Source organism: Corvus brachyrhynchos, unplaced genomic scaffold, assembly GCF_000691975.1.
Source record: "Corvus brachyrhynchos isolate BGI_N302 unplaced genomic scaffold, ASM69197v1 scaffold246, whole genome shotgun sequence".
NCBI lineage: Eukaryota > Metazoa > Chordata > Aves > Passeriformes > Corvidae > Corvus > Corvus brachyrhynchos.
The window spans coordinates 1462305-1477152 of record NW_008238447.1 but is presented as its reverse complement, the minus strand read 5'-3'; the positions used below and the strand labels follow the sequence as shown (position 1 = coordinate 1477152).

The window sequence follows — 14848 nt, the reverse complement described above, 5'->3', positions numbered from 1 at the left end:
ACTACAAAACATATTTTGAGCAGATACCAAATAATTAAATTAAGCTCTAATGGAGAAGATATCTATATAGCAAACCAGTACAGATCTAAATACCTTGAAAACACTTTTCCCGTTTGTTATCCCTTCTATGGTGATCACGTGTCCGTCATTTTTCAGCAGCCGGGCTTTCGGTCCCACCTTCAGGTAGGATATTGTAGCAAAGGCTGTGAAGCTGAAATCCTCCCTGCATGAATTAAATCAGTGTTACAAGGGAAGGCTGGAGACAGAGGCCAGACTATGCAGGGGGAAAAAATCATAGAATCATTAAGGTTAGAAAAGACCTCCAAGATCAAGTCCAACCATCAAGCCAGCACCGCCACTAAACATGTCCTCAAGTGCCATATCCACATGTTTTGTGAACACTCCCAGGAATGGTGACTTCACCACTTCCCTGGGCAGCCTGCTTTGATCTCAACAACTCTTCCCATATTGAAAGGGACACATAACCCTTCACATAATCCATTCTGATGGATGTTCCAAACAGCAGCTTCATTCTGCTTTACCTATCCAAGCAGGCACTCGGTTGATTTAGAGCTACTCTGGCCAACACTTATCACAATTCAGTTTGTGGACCTTTAAACACACAAAAACGTTCAGACATGCACTTGGTCAATCTCTTGAAACACGTGGAGGAAAAGGAAAAAAGATCTAATAAGTCATCTGCTCACCCTCTTAGTAATATAAAAAAAAAGTCAGCTGTATGGAGAGATGCAAAGAAAAATTAAGACAAAATAAAGGGATTAGGTCATTTGTAGATATTCTTGAATGTATAAAATTGTATGAGAAGACAAAACACATAGCACACAGACAGCTTACAGAGGCAGCACTGTTATTTTACTATACTTTCTTAAAATTTTTGAGTAGCATTTTACACATTAGCCAGTCTTTCCTGACTTAGACATTATATGGGCTTTTGCCTTCCTTATGCATGGAATGTGAGTGAGATCTGTATAAACTGCAGGCTTCTCCAAAATGAATCCTGCTGCAGATTTAAACGTTCTATCTGAATATAGAAGACCCTAGCTTTTTAAAATTGCACAAGATGCAGCATGTCAAATGTTCCTCCAACTTTTGAAATAGAAATAGAGCAATATTTGAAGCATTTTTAAGAATACATTAAATGCATCTGAAATAAAAACAAGAATACAGAATGCATCCATTAGTGTTATACAGAAGTTACAAGAGAGCAAAGAAAAATGACTACTGAATGTTAAAAAACCAAAACAAAGAAAACAAAATAGTTGTCTTACATACTTCAGATACTGCTGCAGCAATAAATGGGCAATAATTCTCTCCAGCTCCTCTCGAGGGTGCTTGGGTGGAGTAAGTTCAGGCACCCTGAATTTGGACACACCTTTCCCAGACCAGGCATCAATCAATTTCAGTGGGGTGAGTTTCTCACTCATGCTGTCAGCTTGCTCAATGATCTTGATTAGATCCCTGCAGTATCCTGTTACATCCATCTTCTCACATGCTGCAAGTAAAAGTAAAGGAACTAAATAGAAAGTTCTTTGTAGTTATATATAGCTATTAATACATATCTTTGTGCTGTATAATAGCAATACTTTTTTTGTTTTGCTTTTATACTAACTTAACAAATAAAGTGGTAACTTTTCTTCTGTCAAATCAGGATATATGTATACTCACATATTTTTCTCCATTATTGAAACTCCCATCTGACAAACATTTATACTTGTATTTAATGTTAAAAACCAGAAATTATTTCAAAGCATAAAATTTGCAATGTAGCTACTATGTCACTCTAGAACTGGATTCCTTTTCCTCACCCACAGTGTTTATTATGAAAAGATTAGAGAGCACAGAAGAGGTGAAGACTGTGAGACATTTCTTCTCTCAAGACAGATATGGACAAAATGAGACAGACATAAAAAGCAATAATTACATTATAATAATTAGCTTCATGATCAATAACAATTCTGAGCACCAACTCATCAACGTAGTACATAATGATCAGATCATGGCACAGAATTACCTCAACTGACTGACACTAAGGATTAAGTACTGTAAAACAAGTACTACTGCTAAGTTTCCTTAGAGCTTGCTTAAGTATCAAAAGGCCCTAGAGGTGAAGAAGTAAACAGGATATATTTCAACTTCATTTCATCACAGGGCTCCTGCAAGCCTTGGGGACAAGCCAGCTCCATACTCTTCCCAAACTCTGATCCCAGAGTACATTTCAGCTAAGCCCCATTTCTAATTAGGAGATAACAAGACATTGTTACTTGCAAGATTTTGCAAAAAGACTTTTATTATACAATAAAACTGTATAATGAAAAAAAGTTAAATTTTGGTTTGTCTGCTTTACACCCCAGAAACATAGAGGGAAATAAAATCGTTATGAGAACAGCTTTGAATACAGAATTGTTCCTAAGTTTTTTCAAGTGTTGATCACTGTATTATCCAAATGCTTTTTGCAACAGATATGTGTTATGAGGAGACAGTATTTTCCACATATTACAAGAATTCACCTAGTTGGTCCTCAGTAAGATTTAAGGTGATTTTGTGCAACCTTTAGAGATGCCCAAGACCAACTTTCTCTCAGCTCTTTCAGAGCTTTCTTGCTTTCCATGGGGTTTCCCATGTTCAAGTCACAGCACTCACTTTTTAAGTGCAACAATAGATGCTTTGTTCATCTTCTGAGTCTTTCAGCTTTCTGAAATCACAAGCAAAACCTTGAATTAGAGTGCTCAGTTGTTCTGCACACCTGTCATGTGCAGTCCTGACACAGGAACATCTCATGAGCGTGCAGCCCTGAAATCCTCAGGGATTTTTCCAGGCAAGTTGTGAGAGGCCGTGCAAACTGTACCTTCCTCAGAGCCTGAGTGTGACAGTATGACATGCAGGGGCTCCTTCTCAATAAAGCTTTCACACCCAAAAAAATCCTGAAACAAAACCTGACACAACCAGAATCCTTTTAAAACAGGTAAGCCAATCTCCCCCTTGCCCCAGCTTTTCTTTTGGGAACAGGTGAACAGCTGAGCCTGAAAAATACCAAAGTGTCCAACCTCAGGCAAAAAGCCAAACAAGGAAGTATCCTGCTAAACACCCTGAACTTGGCAACAGCAGGCCACCAAAAACTGATGTCCATAACAAATCTGCACCTTGAAAACAGTCAGTAATACAAGCACAGATCCCAAAATTTGCTTATAGTTTTTCTACACAAGGTGTTTCTTTAAATCAACTTTTCCTATGTTCTCTGTCCTTTACCTACCATTCTCTCTACAGCAGTTATCACACATTCTGTTGCAGTTTGCAGAATCCCACACTTCATCAAAGTGGTGGGCTATGAGCACCCGGCGACACCTAAAGAGCAGAGAGCAGAGGGAGGCTATAGAACACAAGTGAATTTATAACACCTCTGTTATACGTCATGAAAATGGCAAAAAAGGTCCCTAGGGACAGCTCAGATCTCAAAACAAGCATGAAGAATTATCACAGGAAAAATCAGAGAACAAATACTGCAACACCAGTATTCCCTATCAGCTGTGCCAATAGGAATAATGATTTAACACTGGTGTAGGAACAGTTTGGTTGAAGCGGAAAAGTATAATCTGCAATTTCAAGAGAATGAAAAATGGTAAGAATATGAACTCATTGTTACACTGAGACCACCAAAGGCTTTACTGGATGCACCAGTTGTCCACAGCACAGGTATACCTGTTTTCCATGAAGTATTCCAGATAGCTCAGTGGAGCAGGTGAAGCATTAAACAGTCTAGCTTAGAGTCAAAACCAAAGCATTCCAGTATTTCCTCTGACTGAAATCCAAACAGTGTTTGTTGACAGATATTTCACCTCAACATAACCACTTCCAGAATTGAATCCTGAAGCTGGCAAGCCCATTCCTGTTTTTGTGGGTAGTTTTGTTTGGTGATGGGTTCATTTTGGTTTTGTTTCCTGTTTTTTCTTTTGTTTTGGGTTTTTTTTTTTTAAATGCCCTCTAAAAACCCCAACAAAGTTGGCCTATTTAAAAACTAAGCAACCAAGCCACCACAGTAACTTACTTGTTCATATTTTGGCAATAAGATACCATATCATACAGCTTCTCTTGGCCAACATTTTCCATCACTACCATTGAGCTGATTCTGAATATATCTCCGAACCCGTAATACAAAATGCAGTCAGCTTTTTGGTCATCTCTACCTGCAATGCATTAAAATGAACAGAAAATTAAAACCTCAACCAATTGCCCCTCAAAAAGTTGAAAAGCTTTTCTCCGCATAGACTCAAATCTGCCTTTAAAAAAGTACTGAAACGAACAAGATCAAAAAAACCAAAACACCACAAAATGTTTTTTGGGGGGGGAGGAGGAGATTGGCCAGAACAGGCATTTAGTGCTGCTGAACATTGATCAATTCTTAAAATTCCCTGCTCCAGACTCCCCATCCTACTTGTATTTCTGAAATTCATACAGTGATTAAACACCATCTAGAGACAATCTGAGCAAATCATACATCCTAGTCACTATACAAAATAAAAAAATGAAAAATTGTATGTCAAATCCATGTCACCTTATTCTGGTAAGCCACAGACGTGATAAAAATCAAGTAATTAAAAAAATGCAGAGTGGAGGTCTAGGTACCCAGACATTCTTTGTTATACTGCAGTAGAGGCCAGGTCATGAATGCAGTTTATATTTACAGCCTCTTTACAGAGGCAGTGTCATTTTACCCTTTGAAAACTATCTCAAAGCCAGGAGACTTTGCACAAATGCCTGGAAAACTGAAGGACAGTTTTACTGGTTTAATGGATGTAAATGGCAACTTCACAAAAGCCACTTCCTAGAATACCTGCACGTCCACTCTCTTGGTAGTAGTTTTCCATGGACTTGCTCATAGAGTGATGGATTACAAACCTCACATCAGGTTTATCAATTCCCATGCCAAAAGCAACTGTTGCCACTACAACCTGGAAAAAAGAAAAAGATTAAGAAATCATCAAGGTACCAAACCACAATTTGTTTAAATGAGACGTAAGTACATGAACAGTATTTACTTAACCTGGATTTGATTTGTTGCCCATCCTTTATGAACTTTGGTTTTATATTTAGCATCCATGTTTGCATGGTAAGTCCCTGCCTTGATTCCCAGTTTCTGCAAACTCACAGTAACTTGCTCAGAATCCTTCTGAGAAAAACAGTACACAATTCCTGCACAAAAGTGAAAGAGGTCTTGTAATGCCTTAAAAAGGCCAAACAATCCCCAATACTTAAAAAACAATTGTGAAAGTTTTATTAGCTTATAAAAGAAATAATTTAAAAACACTATACAGTCTTTGAGCTTGTTTAGTCCATGGTATTGGTATTCATGAAGGAAACTTCAATTATCAGCTTGGACCTGATGGCTAAAGAGGAAATACAGGTGCCAATCCATAGAATCATGGAAGTATCCTATTAATGCTCAAGGAGGACAATGCTTATTAAAGCTACTATAAAGAGGTGCTGCTATTCCTTATGACATCTATGGCATCTCACCTGAGGTTTAAGTTAAATCTGCTTTTTGTCATTAGCCAGGCTGGGCTAAATCAGGGATTATACACAAAGCCATGTGATTTGTGATCATCTTAGCACAGTTTGTGCTCAGGGAGCTGCTCCTCACAGCCACAGAGCTCCAAGCAGAGACAGGGACGGACTGCTGCTCCAGAAACCTGGGTTCTGCTGCCTTGGAAAGATGTCTCTCCTCTTTATTTCCACTACGTAATTTATTGATTACACAAGTCCAACCTTTACAGTTCTGCTTTTATCTACAATTAACCCCATAACACCCATTCTGGGCACTGAGTAACAGATGACCCTTATGATCAAATATGAAAAAACATGTTAAAGATAACAAGTATCCTGACACATAGATACTAAATAATGTGTGATTTAAGAACACAGAGACAACCTTTTCTGAGCTTTGCTTTTCCAATCTTAAAACTTCCTATTATTCTTACCTATGTAAACATTGTTCTACAGACATCAACATTCCAGTTCAATACTTCAGAAGATACGAGTAAGCAGTAAAGACATTTAAACACCAATGAACGAAGAGAGAAATTATTCAAGGTATGGATCTTATAAATTTAATTTATTCTAATGCTGGATGTTTAATGTATGGTAAAGGCAGAATTTCTCTACATGCTTCAAGATCACTTGAAAACATCCCAATATCCTTGTAATGCTGAAGGTTATGAAAAATAACATGTGTCTTTTTGACACTTTTTACCTGACAGTCCTTTGTATCTTCCATTAATGGTCTTAACTATGTCCTCAATGAAATCTTCGTTATTTGAAGGCTTATGCCGAACCTCAAAAATATATTATGCACAAGTCAGAGTTCAAGTGGGCAAACAGTCTGCCAAAAACCTTTTTTCACTTTTTCCAGTATAATAAACACAACTCTTCTGCCATTTAAAAAAAATTACTATATTCTCTTTATGAACAATCAGATTACAACTCGAAAGTCCACAGAAAAATAAACCCCAAAACAAACCTGCAAGCTTTCCCCACAAAGAACAATAAACAAACCTGTGGCCAGAGTGAAAATACAGCACAACACAATAATTCACAACCTTTTTGCCATCATGGGACATATTTTCCAACAGGTTGAAGCAGTCTGAACCTGCTGCCTGCCTCTCTCCTTCCCAGAGACAGCACAACAGCACTGCAGCCAAAAAAACAGGTAACAAGACCTACCTCATAGTAAAGGTTGGGTCGGTTGAAGGAAGCAGTAAAGGTAATGCACTTCTGAACATGCAAAATGTTCTGAGCATCCTTTAAAACGTGATTGGTAGCTGTTGCTGTCAATCCAATCAAGGGAGTATTGGGAAACTGTCTTTTCAAGATGCCAAGAGACTTGTAGTCTAAGCAAGAAAACAAAAAGGGGAAAGAAAAAGATTTTTCATACCACAAATGCAAACTTAAAAAGACATTCATGTAGATAGTATTTAATGGGGTAATACTGCAATAAATGTTATTACTGCTAAACTACTACAGAACTAGTTTACACATCCAAAGGAAGTAACAAGCAGATTGCACTTGTCAAAAGAGATGCCTTCTAATTGAATTTTAAAGAAGCAATCACAGAATCATTTGGGTTGGAAAACACCTTAAAGACCATCTCGTTCCAACCCCCCTGCCATGGGCAGGGACACCTTCCCTTCCACTACACCAGGTTGCTCACAGCCCCATCCAACCTGGCCTTGAACACCTCCAGGGATGGGGCATCCATAACTTCTCTGGGCAACTGTTCCCATGCCTCACCACCTCACAGAAAAGGATTTCTTCCTAATATCCAGTCTAAATGTACTCTCAGTTTGAAGCTATTCCCCCTTGGCCTGTCACTCCAGGCTCTTCTAAAAAGTCCCTCCCCAGTTTTCTCTTAGGCTCCCTCCAGGTACTGTAAGGCTGCAATTATCAGCCACAATTCAGACGGCAAAAATATATGGAAATATAAATTTTTAAGAAGTTAGAAAAATATGTGTGGCACTGTATTAAACAACACTCAGGTTATTTTGCAGGTCTGTTTTTACGGCTTTTGAGTAAACGGAACTTTTCTAATAAACAAGCAATGTGGAATTTGGATACATAGCTCAGACTGTAATAATAAAAGATGTTAAAGGCTCAGTACTGCCAATCACCTGCTGCCTTAGAACAGAAATGCAGCCAGAGGTACATATCCAAATTCCACACTGCCTGTTGAACTAGCCTGGCTCTTGGCTCAGGCACCACTTTCTAGAAAAACCGCTAAGAGTGACTTTACAATTAATATTGCTTCAAATCAGGTTTTCTTTCAAAGACAAAGAAACAGTAACCAACAATATTCTATAATCTCCAAGAGAGGAAAAAGACTGAAGCACACCTTCTTTTCCTGTAAGCAAAGGACATTTGTTTCCACTTGCTTTAGAGATGATTAAAATATGCCTCATGAATTTACAAAATGCTCTACCTCTTTCACCGTAGGTGCCAGGGAGTAGTGTACAGAATGACACTTTCATGTAGCAGTAGATTAAAGGTAACTATTGTCCATATTAAAGATGCCAGCTAAAACCTTTGATTTTGTAAAGCTCCAATTAAAGTAAGCTGAATAAGGCGTTTTTCAGAATACTGACAGCAAAATCTATGTTGAAATCATCACTGGTAGGGACTTAGCTCCTGGACAATTTGCAAATTAAAATCCTTGAGCTAACACAGGTACTTGTCACACATTAAGAATTTACTTAACACATGAAGAAAGCAGCTGGCCTTATTTCAGGCCCAAGTCATTATGCACTGATGCCTGAAGAACCGTGCAAAAGGCATTTGTGAGGAGCATACCAGGCCTGAAGTCATGGCCCCACTGACTGCAGCAATGCACCTCATCCACAGCGATGCGAGCCAGGCACCCAGCCTGATAAGCCTTCTCCAGCTTGGACATGAACATTTTGCTCTTTGCAATCTTCTCAGGGGTCACATAAATGAGCTTCAGTTTTGAATTCCTGTTCAGCATTTCTGTGTGGACCCACTTCACATGTTCCTGTTCAAAACAAAACGAGAGAGCAGGGGGTAACAAACTGGGACAACACACTGAGGTTGCCTAGTGCTAAGGCTCTTAAGAGGTGATTAGCAATTCATAAGGTGTAATTAACAGAGACTGATAAACTGTTCCACGGTATTGACCACTACAAGCCTTTGTAGAAGATCACGATATATAAAATGGTCATTTTAATACTTAGAAAATCTGTGATGGAACTTTGAAGAAGCAAAATGTTGAATATGTGTCTTTGCTCCATCGTGTGGTATCAATATTTTCCCAATAAACTATGATGTACCAAACATGCCTGTGATACTGCAAGTGTAAAATAACTCCTTGCACACAACAGTGGTTTTTATTACTGAGTTTTCAGAGTGCTCTGCATCAAAGCAGGCTTCAAGTTTGGCACAAGCACATTTGACTTATCGAATCCAGTGTCACATGCAAGTTAATGATCACGGCCTCCTGCTAGTCAGGAAATAACTGTAAAAGAAGCAATTGTCTAGTAAGAGACTGGGAAATAAGTTGCTTCTTGGCCTCTGGATCAAACAGCTCACCACCCTATAGTAAGAGAGAAATAATTATATGTAAAAGCCTGCACTGCTCAACATGGTAGTAGTGGACAAAAATCACCTACTTCAAGTCTAGAAACTGAGTAAAAATGTACAACACACACCAGCCAAAGGTACTTCACATCCTCTAAATAGCTCCAAGAAATCTATTTATTCCACAGAAGGTGTTGGTTCCCATGTGTTGTTGTCAGTAAAACATGAACACAAGATACTTAACCACCTTGCCCATATCACAGCACCCTCCTGGCTGTTGATAGAACAGCATTAGCTGATAAATCTCTCATCCATTCAACATTCACAAGTAACTACACAGAGGGGAGACATCAGCACATACACCACAAAACACGTGAAGTTAAACATACCTTGCTGCTTGAGGCATTTAATAAAGCTGCAGAAATACCAAGCTGTTCCAAAACCATGAGCTGATCTTCCATGAGAGATATCAAAGGACATATCACCAGTGTGAAACCTGTAACAACCAATCGTTGTGCAAACTGAGCAGTTCAGATGTCACAAATCTCCTCTAATTCTTTTTACTGATGTGTCAGCCCTGCTCTGAAGACACTTCCAGATGTAAGCTTAAGCTTACATCTCAGCAGCAAATTCCCCTCCTAGATAGCTGGCACGTGAGTGCCAGATCCCATAGGGATAATTCTTATTAAAGGCCCATGGCATGCACTTCCCCACAGGGTCTAGACCACAAACAACTGAGCTGCAACAGACAGAGTATAAAGATATACAAAACAAAACAAGTTGGATATCTGTGTCATGAGGTGCTGATTTACCATAGAACTAAGCAGTGACAGGTAGTGGTAAATTTGGCTTTTGTAAACAAGTAAACTTCCAGTGCAATTGAATGAGTTATTAAAAAAACCTAACAAAACCAAATCAACCAAACAAAAACCACACCAAGTAATGTTCATTCTCCAAACAACTATAAAAGGGAGAAAATAAATCTAATTCTTTATATTATGTCCTTTTTTTTCCCCCCTTCCATACCATCAGAACAGACAGCTGGTAACTGGTAACAAAGGCTCTTTCCACCACCCGTAGGCATGACAAGAAATATATCCTTTCCTGCCATTGCAGCATTTACTGTTTCAAGTTGCAGGGATCTAAACTTCTGGAGTTTAAATTTGCTCTGCAGTGCAGTCTTTATCTTCTCATACCATGGAAAATCTGTTAAGGGAAAAAACCAACTCAACAAACACATTTCATAAGCAAATTAAAATGTAAGAAGGAGGAGTAATTTACATATTCAATAACTAAATCTGGCAGCAACACAATTTTAGATCTGGAAAAGTGTTTAAAGATTCAATAATGGCACAGAAAAAGCTCCACACAACCTGAGTCTGGATACACCATTTTCTAGGGTGGACCTTTGAAAACCCAAATTGTAAACACAGTCCACCTCCAGACCAAAGCTCTCATTGCACATGGATGTGAACTAATGTGAAATACTCAAAACAGATGAACTTCAGAGTGCTAATGATCGTGTTAACTCATTAGTCCAAAATTAACTAGAAATTAGAAACCCCCCTGAAAATAAATAAAACCAGACACTGAGCCCTACAAGAGTTACTCAAATGCTTCCCTCATACAAATGCAGCAATTACAAATAGTATAATTGAGTAGGGATACAATTTTTCCATATATTCCATCAGTAATAAGCATTTGTAAAAACAACAAAAAAAAAGGAGGCGGAAAAGTTGTTTAATCTTCCCCAAAATCACCACCCCAACATGCTTATAATAGGTTTTTCTTTTCTTCAATAAAGAGCTAAAGACTGCATTTTTTAAAGATGAAATACTGTAAAAACTTAAATTATGCTTCCTGATGCATCTTTTTGGTACTATTAAAATTAAAATGCAGAAAAACCGTGGGAGCTCCGGGTTACACCACATGCAATGCAAGAATTAACTCTGGGGCCTGAGGTGACATTGCAAAGAAATTTACAAAGAGCACAGTCAAAATCCAAGGCTCTCTGAAACCAAGAAAAGCCTCCCACTAACTTCCATGAGCTTTCTACTGGGAACAAATTTAGCTGCTGCTCTTGTTCAACGCATACACAGCATCTGATTGCAAAGATACTAATTTTCAAAGCACAGGAAGACAGAATTAGGCATAGAACTACACAAACCAAGTGATTTTTTCAATAGCATAATTTGCAATGATAAAGTATCAGTATTCTTACATTTGCATAATACTCCTCAAACACATAGATAAATATGGATTCAACTACAACATTAATTTCATTTTTTAAAAAGACAAAAAAGCTTATATATACAATAGATATAGGCATTTCCAAATTGAAAATTAAATTAAAATGGAGAAAAAAAAATATCTGAGTAAAATTTGGCAAGGCATAACATGGCCAAGAACCACCAACTATCCAGGACTTCAGTTAATGTTTAACTTGAAAGACAGCAGCCCTCACACCACCACGAGGCACTTGCCACTTGCACTAATTCTACCACAATAATGTATTCTAGGTTATTTTTGGCAGTCGGCATCCATCTAATTCGCATTAATTTGGTAAGACAATGAGGCTACATAACCCATCACAAATGCCACCAATGTCCTACCCACTCAAGCAAGAGGAAACACAAAACCAGCAAGAAACAACTCTAAGTGCAAAATTGTCAGTTTCAAATCCTGAGAAAATCCAGAGCAATTTGTTTTACTACACAAACAAGGATAAGTATTGCAATATAATTTAAGTATTTAGTATACAAGTATTGTAATAAAAATTTACTCTGGGATTCTAAGAGCAAATCAAATCATGACTTTGCAACAAGCAAAGAATTAAAGTAGTTATAACAGGCCATTCTGACAGAACAGATAATTCTGCCCAGAACAACTCAAGATTAGTATTTAGGAATATCCAGTGAGACAAGTACAAACATTACCCCATTACCTTGGCATGTCAGCCAGCTGATGAAAATTGAATAGGACAATACCATTATCCAAACAAAACTCTGTATAAAGTGCAATTTCCTCTACTGAATTAGATCACCTTTCTGCTAAAATATTAGAATTTGAATCTGCAAACCTTTTTTGTTCCATTCCTCAGCTGAGGTTTCAGTGTCTTTACTTCCACCTGCCTCCAAGTCTCCTGAGGACTGTTTTATCAGATTCTTTACTCTCATCTTCTTTTGAAGGAGTTCCTGCTGCTTATCCACAAGCTCCTGTATCTGCATCTCCACTGCTTGCAGCTCATTCTCAATGGACACCAGCACCTCCTCTAGCACTGCAAGGAAAAGCAAGAAGAAGGCACAGTAGAGACTAGTCATGTGCTGATGCCAGTTTTAATTATATTAATTGTACTCCAATCCCAACGTAAGCATAACACAAACAAGTTGTTAATAGAAAGCATTTATTTACATGTGAGAAGCAACATTAACCTCAGCAAGTCAAATTCTTCTGGAGCTGAAAACAGGGCCATTAGCAAAAAGCTAATGTTTCATGCACCAAGATCTCCCTCCTGCACAGAACAAGAGGATCTGATGAACAACAAGGTTTGGATATAGCAGAAAATGCTTTTACAAACACAAGCCATCGTTCACGTGAAAAAAATGAAGGAAACACTCCTCAAAAGCTTAGGTTACACACGTGAATCTTTGGCAGGAATTTGCCTCTTTCCATCCCAATAGGCATGTGTGTGAATTGCAGATTGTGTTCTAGAAGCCAATCCCCAGAGTTTAAAAGAATAATTAACACATACGCCTGCATGCCAAGCATGTATCACTATTTCAGAGCCAGGTCAGAAAAGCATAAGAAGAAATTACTTCCTCCCCCACACCCAGAAAACCCAAGAGATTTTGGTCCAACCAGAGCAGATATGGTAATATGGTTATGGAAACAAAAATGTGTGATATGGAAAAAATATCCTCATTTCAAGTGGCACAAAATGGTGACAAGTTGTCTTCCTAAATGCCCACTGCTACTCAGCAGAAAAGAGTTACAAATATCTTAAAATACGAAGCACATTTTCAAAATATTGAAAACCAAGTAATTTCCTTGACAAACTTGATTTTCATCATACAATAGCTTGGGTTGGAAGGGACCTTAAAGCTCATCTTGTTCCAACCCCTCTGCCACTAGAACAGGTTGCCCAGAGCCCCATCCAAACTGGCCTTGAACACTTCCAGGGATGGGGCATTTGGGGTTAGTTTTACCTAAGAAATAAAAAGTTTTCCAGTAAAAGAATTTTTTTCCTTCAAATCTTAAGTACAATAGCACAGACCTCACAAACTCTTTTCTACATACCATAAATTCATATAAATAACAATAAGTAACATCAGGTGATTGTGTCTGTTAAACAACAGCAAAATGAACATATGGAATATTAATTGTGGATTACCTGCAACAGCTGTCATCTTTAGAGATTAAAGAATGTTATCCTTAGGAGATCTTATTTAACCAAGCAACTGTCACTAAAAAGAAAATGAAATAAATATATCTTAAAATATATTTTATAAGGCAACCTTCTCAACTTAGAACAAATTTACTGCAGGAGATTCTTCATTACCAGAGCTGTTAATATAACAGTTTAAGAACTGGTTAATTTAATTTGCTTATGTAAAGAAGCTCCACTAGATGACAACTGCTTTCTCCCTTCTGCAAAATGGATGAACACAAACTCACAACCAATTCCACAACTCACCAGGCTTCTAAATGAATCCAAGTGAATTTTGACCAAGTCATAAATTTCCTGCAAGAAGAATGCTCTAACGTAGACCAGTCACTCACCAAGTGTCCATTATCTTTTTTGATCTCTTCAAAGACCATTTTACAGAAGTCTGAACACATTATGTTGTGCCCCTTAGAAAGGGAGCCACCATAAGACCTAGAGGACCTGTTAGGAGGAAGTGAAAATGTGGTTTGGTTCAGAGAAGGGGGATTGATTTTGAATAGATCATCAGTGAAATGAACATAGAATTCTATCTATTGGCTCATTTTTTGAGCAACAATCTTCGTCATATTATACGTTAACAATACCAAAGTCAAGAAACTTGATGTTTTCTCTCTGTTATTGAATTTTGAACTATTTATTACATAGATAGAAGCAGAGTCTAATGGAAGGTGAAAGGGAATAAATTCAGCAGATCCTCACTATCAGCTAATTCCACCATAACAAAGATCTTCCCCGCTCCTATAAATGGAGGAGGAAATATATATTAAAAATGATGTGTGAATAAAACACTTCAGCATCACCCAGGGCCAGATCCAGACGCCTCTTAATCCCCTCCAGGGATGGTGACTCCACCACATCCCTGGGCAACCTACTCCAGTGTGGGAATATTCATACGCATATAGTGTGACTATTATATGGAACACAGACACGAAGATATATAGTGAACATATACATTGGAATATCCTCCGCACTCCTCACCCACACGCCAGCCGCGGGCACGGTGCTTTTCAGGCCGGAAGCACCTACTCGGTAGGGCTGCAGGGCGGGGATAGATGGACGGACGGACGGAGGCTGCGGACGGCAGGCAAGGAAGCCCCTGCTCGGCGATGCAGGATGGAGCAAGGGAAGGAGATTGCTGGGGGAGGCAAAGAAGCACCTGCTCAGGGAGTGCAGGGAAGGGAGGCACTTCCTCGGTGGATGCAGGGCGGAGCGGGACGGATGAAGAGATAGAGACTGCCAGGGCCAGGCAGGGGACGCCACCGCGCCTCGCTGCTGTGTCCTCCCGTGCGGCGGGCTCAGGCCTGGCTC

General features: G+C 38.7%; 1 protein-coding gene across 7 annotated transcripts in view; it reads right to left on the bottom strand.

Moving 5' to 3' along the window:
- The window catches only part of RECQL (RecQ like helicase), a 20659-nt gene extending 5817 nt beyond the window's left edge, over positions 1–14842 (bottom strand). Inside the window, exons 1-15 of one of the 7 annotated variants that reach the window (XM_017736692.1) lie at positions 14519–14842; positions 13876–13981; positions 13487–13559; positions 12176–12373; positions 10123–10302; positions 9486–9592; positions 8356–8554; positions 6736–6902; positions 6266–6347; positions 5060–5208; positions 4850–4967; positions 4064–4202; positions 3272–3363; positions 1294–1513; positions 94–223 (exon numbers count right to left, since the gene is read on the bottom strand). In XM_017736692.1, the coding sequence (XP_017592181.1) occupies positions 94–223; positions 1294–1513; positions 3272–3363; positions 4064–4202; positions 4850–4967; positions 5060–5208; positions 6266–6347; positions 6736–6902; positions 8356–8554; positions 9486–9592; positions 10123–10302; positions 12176–12373; positions 13487–13502 (1797 nt within the window). In that variant the 5' untranslated portion in view covers positions 13503–13559; positions 13876–13981; positions 14519–14842. Of the gene's footprint in view, positions 1–93; positions 224–1293; positions 1514–3271; positions 3364–4063; positions 4203–4849; positions 4968–5059; positions 5209–6265; positions 6348–6735; positions 6903–8355; positions 8555–9485; positions 9593–10122; positions 10303–12175; positions 12374–13486; positions 13560–13789 lie in introns of all 7 variants that reach the window. The other 6 variants (XM_017736694.1, XR_001862747.1, XM_008635574.2 and 3 more) reach the window with 6 other exon arrangements.
- Positions 14843–14848: the final 6 nt, after the last annotated feature.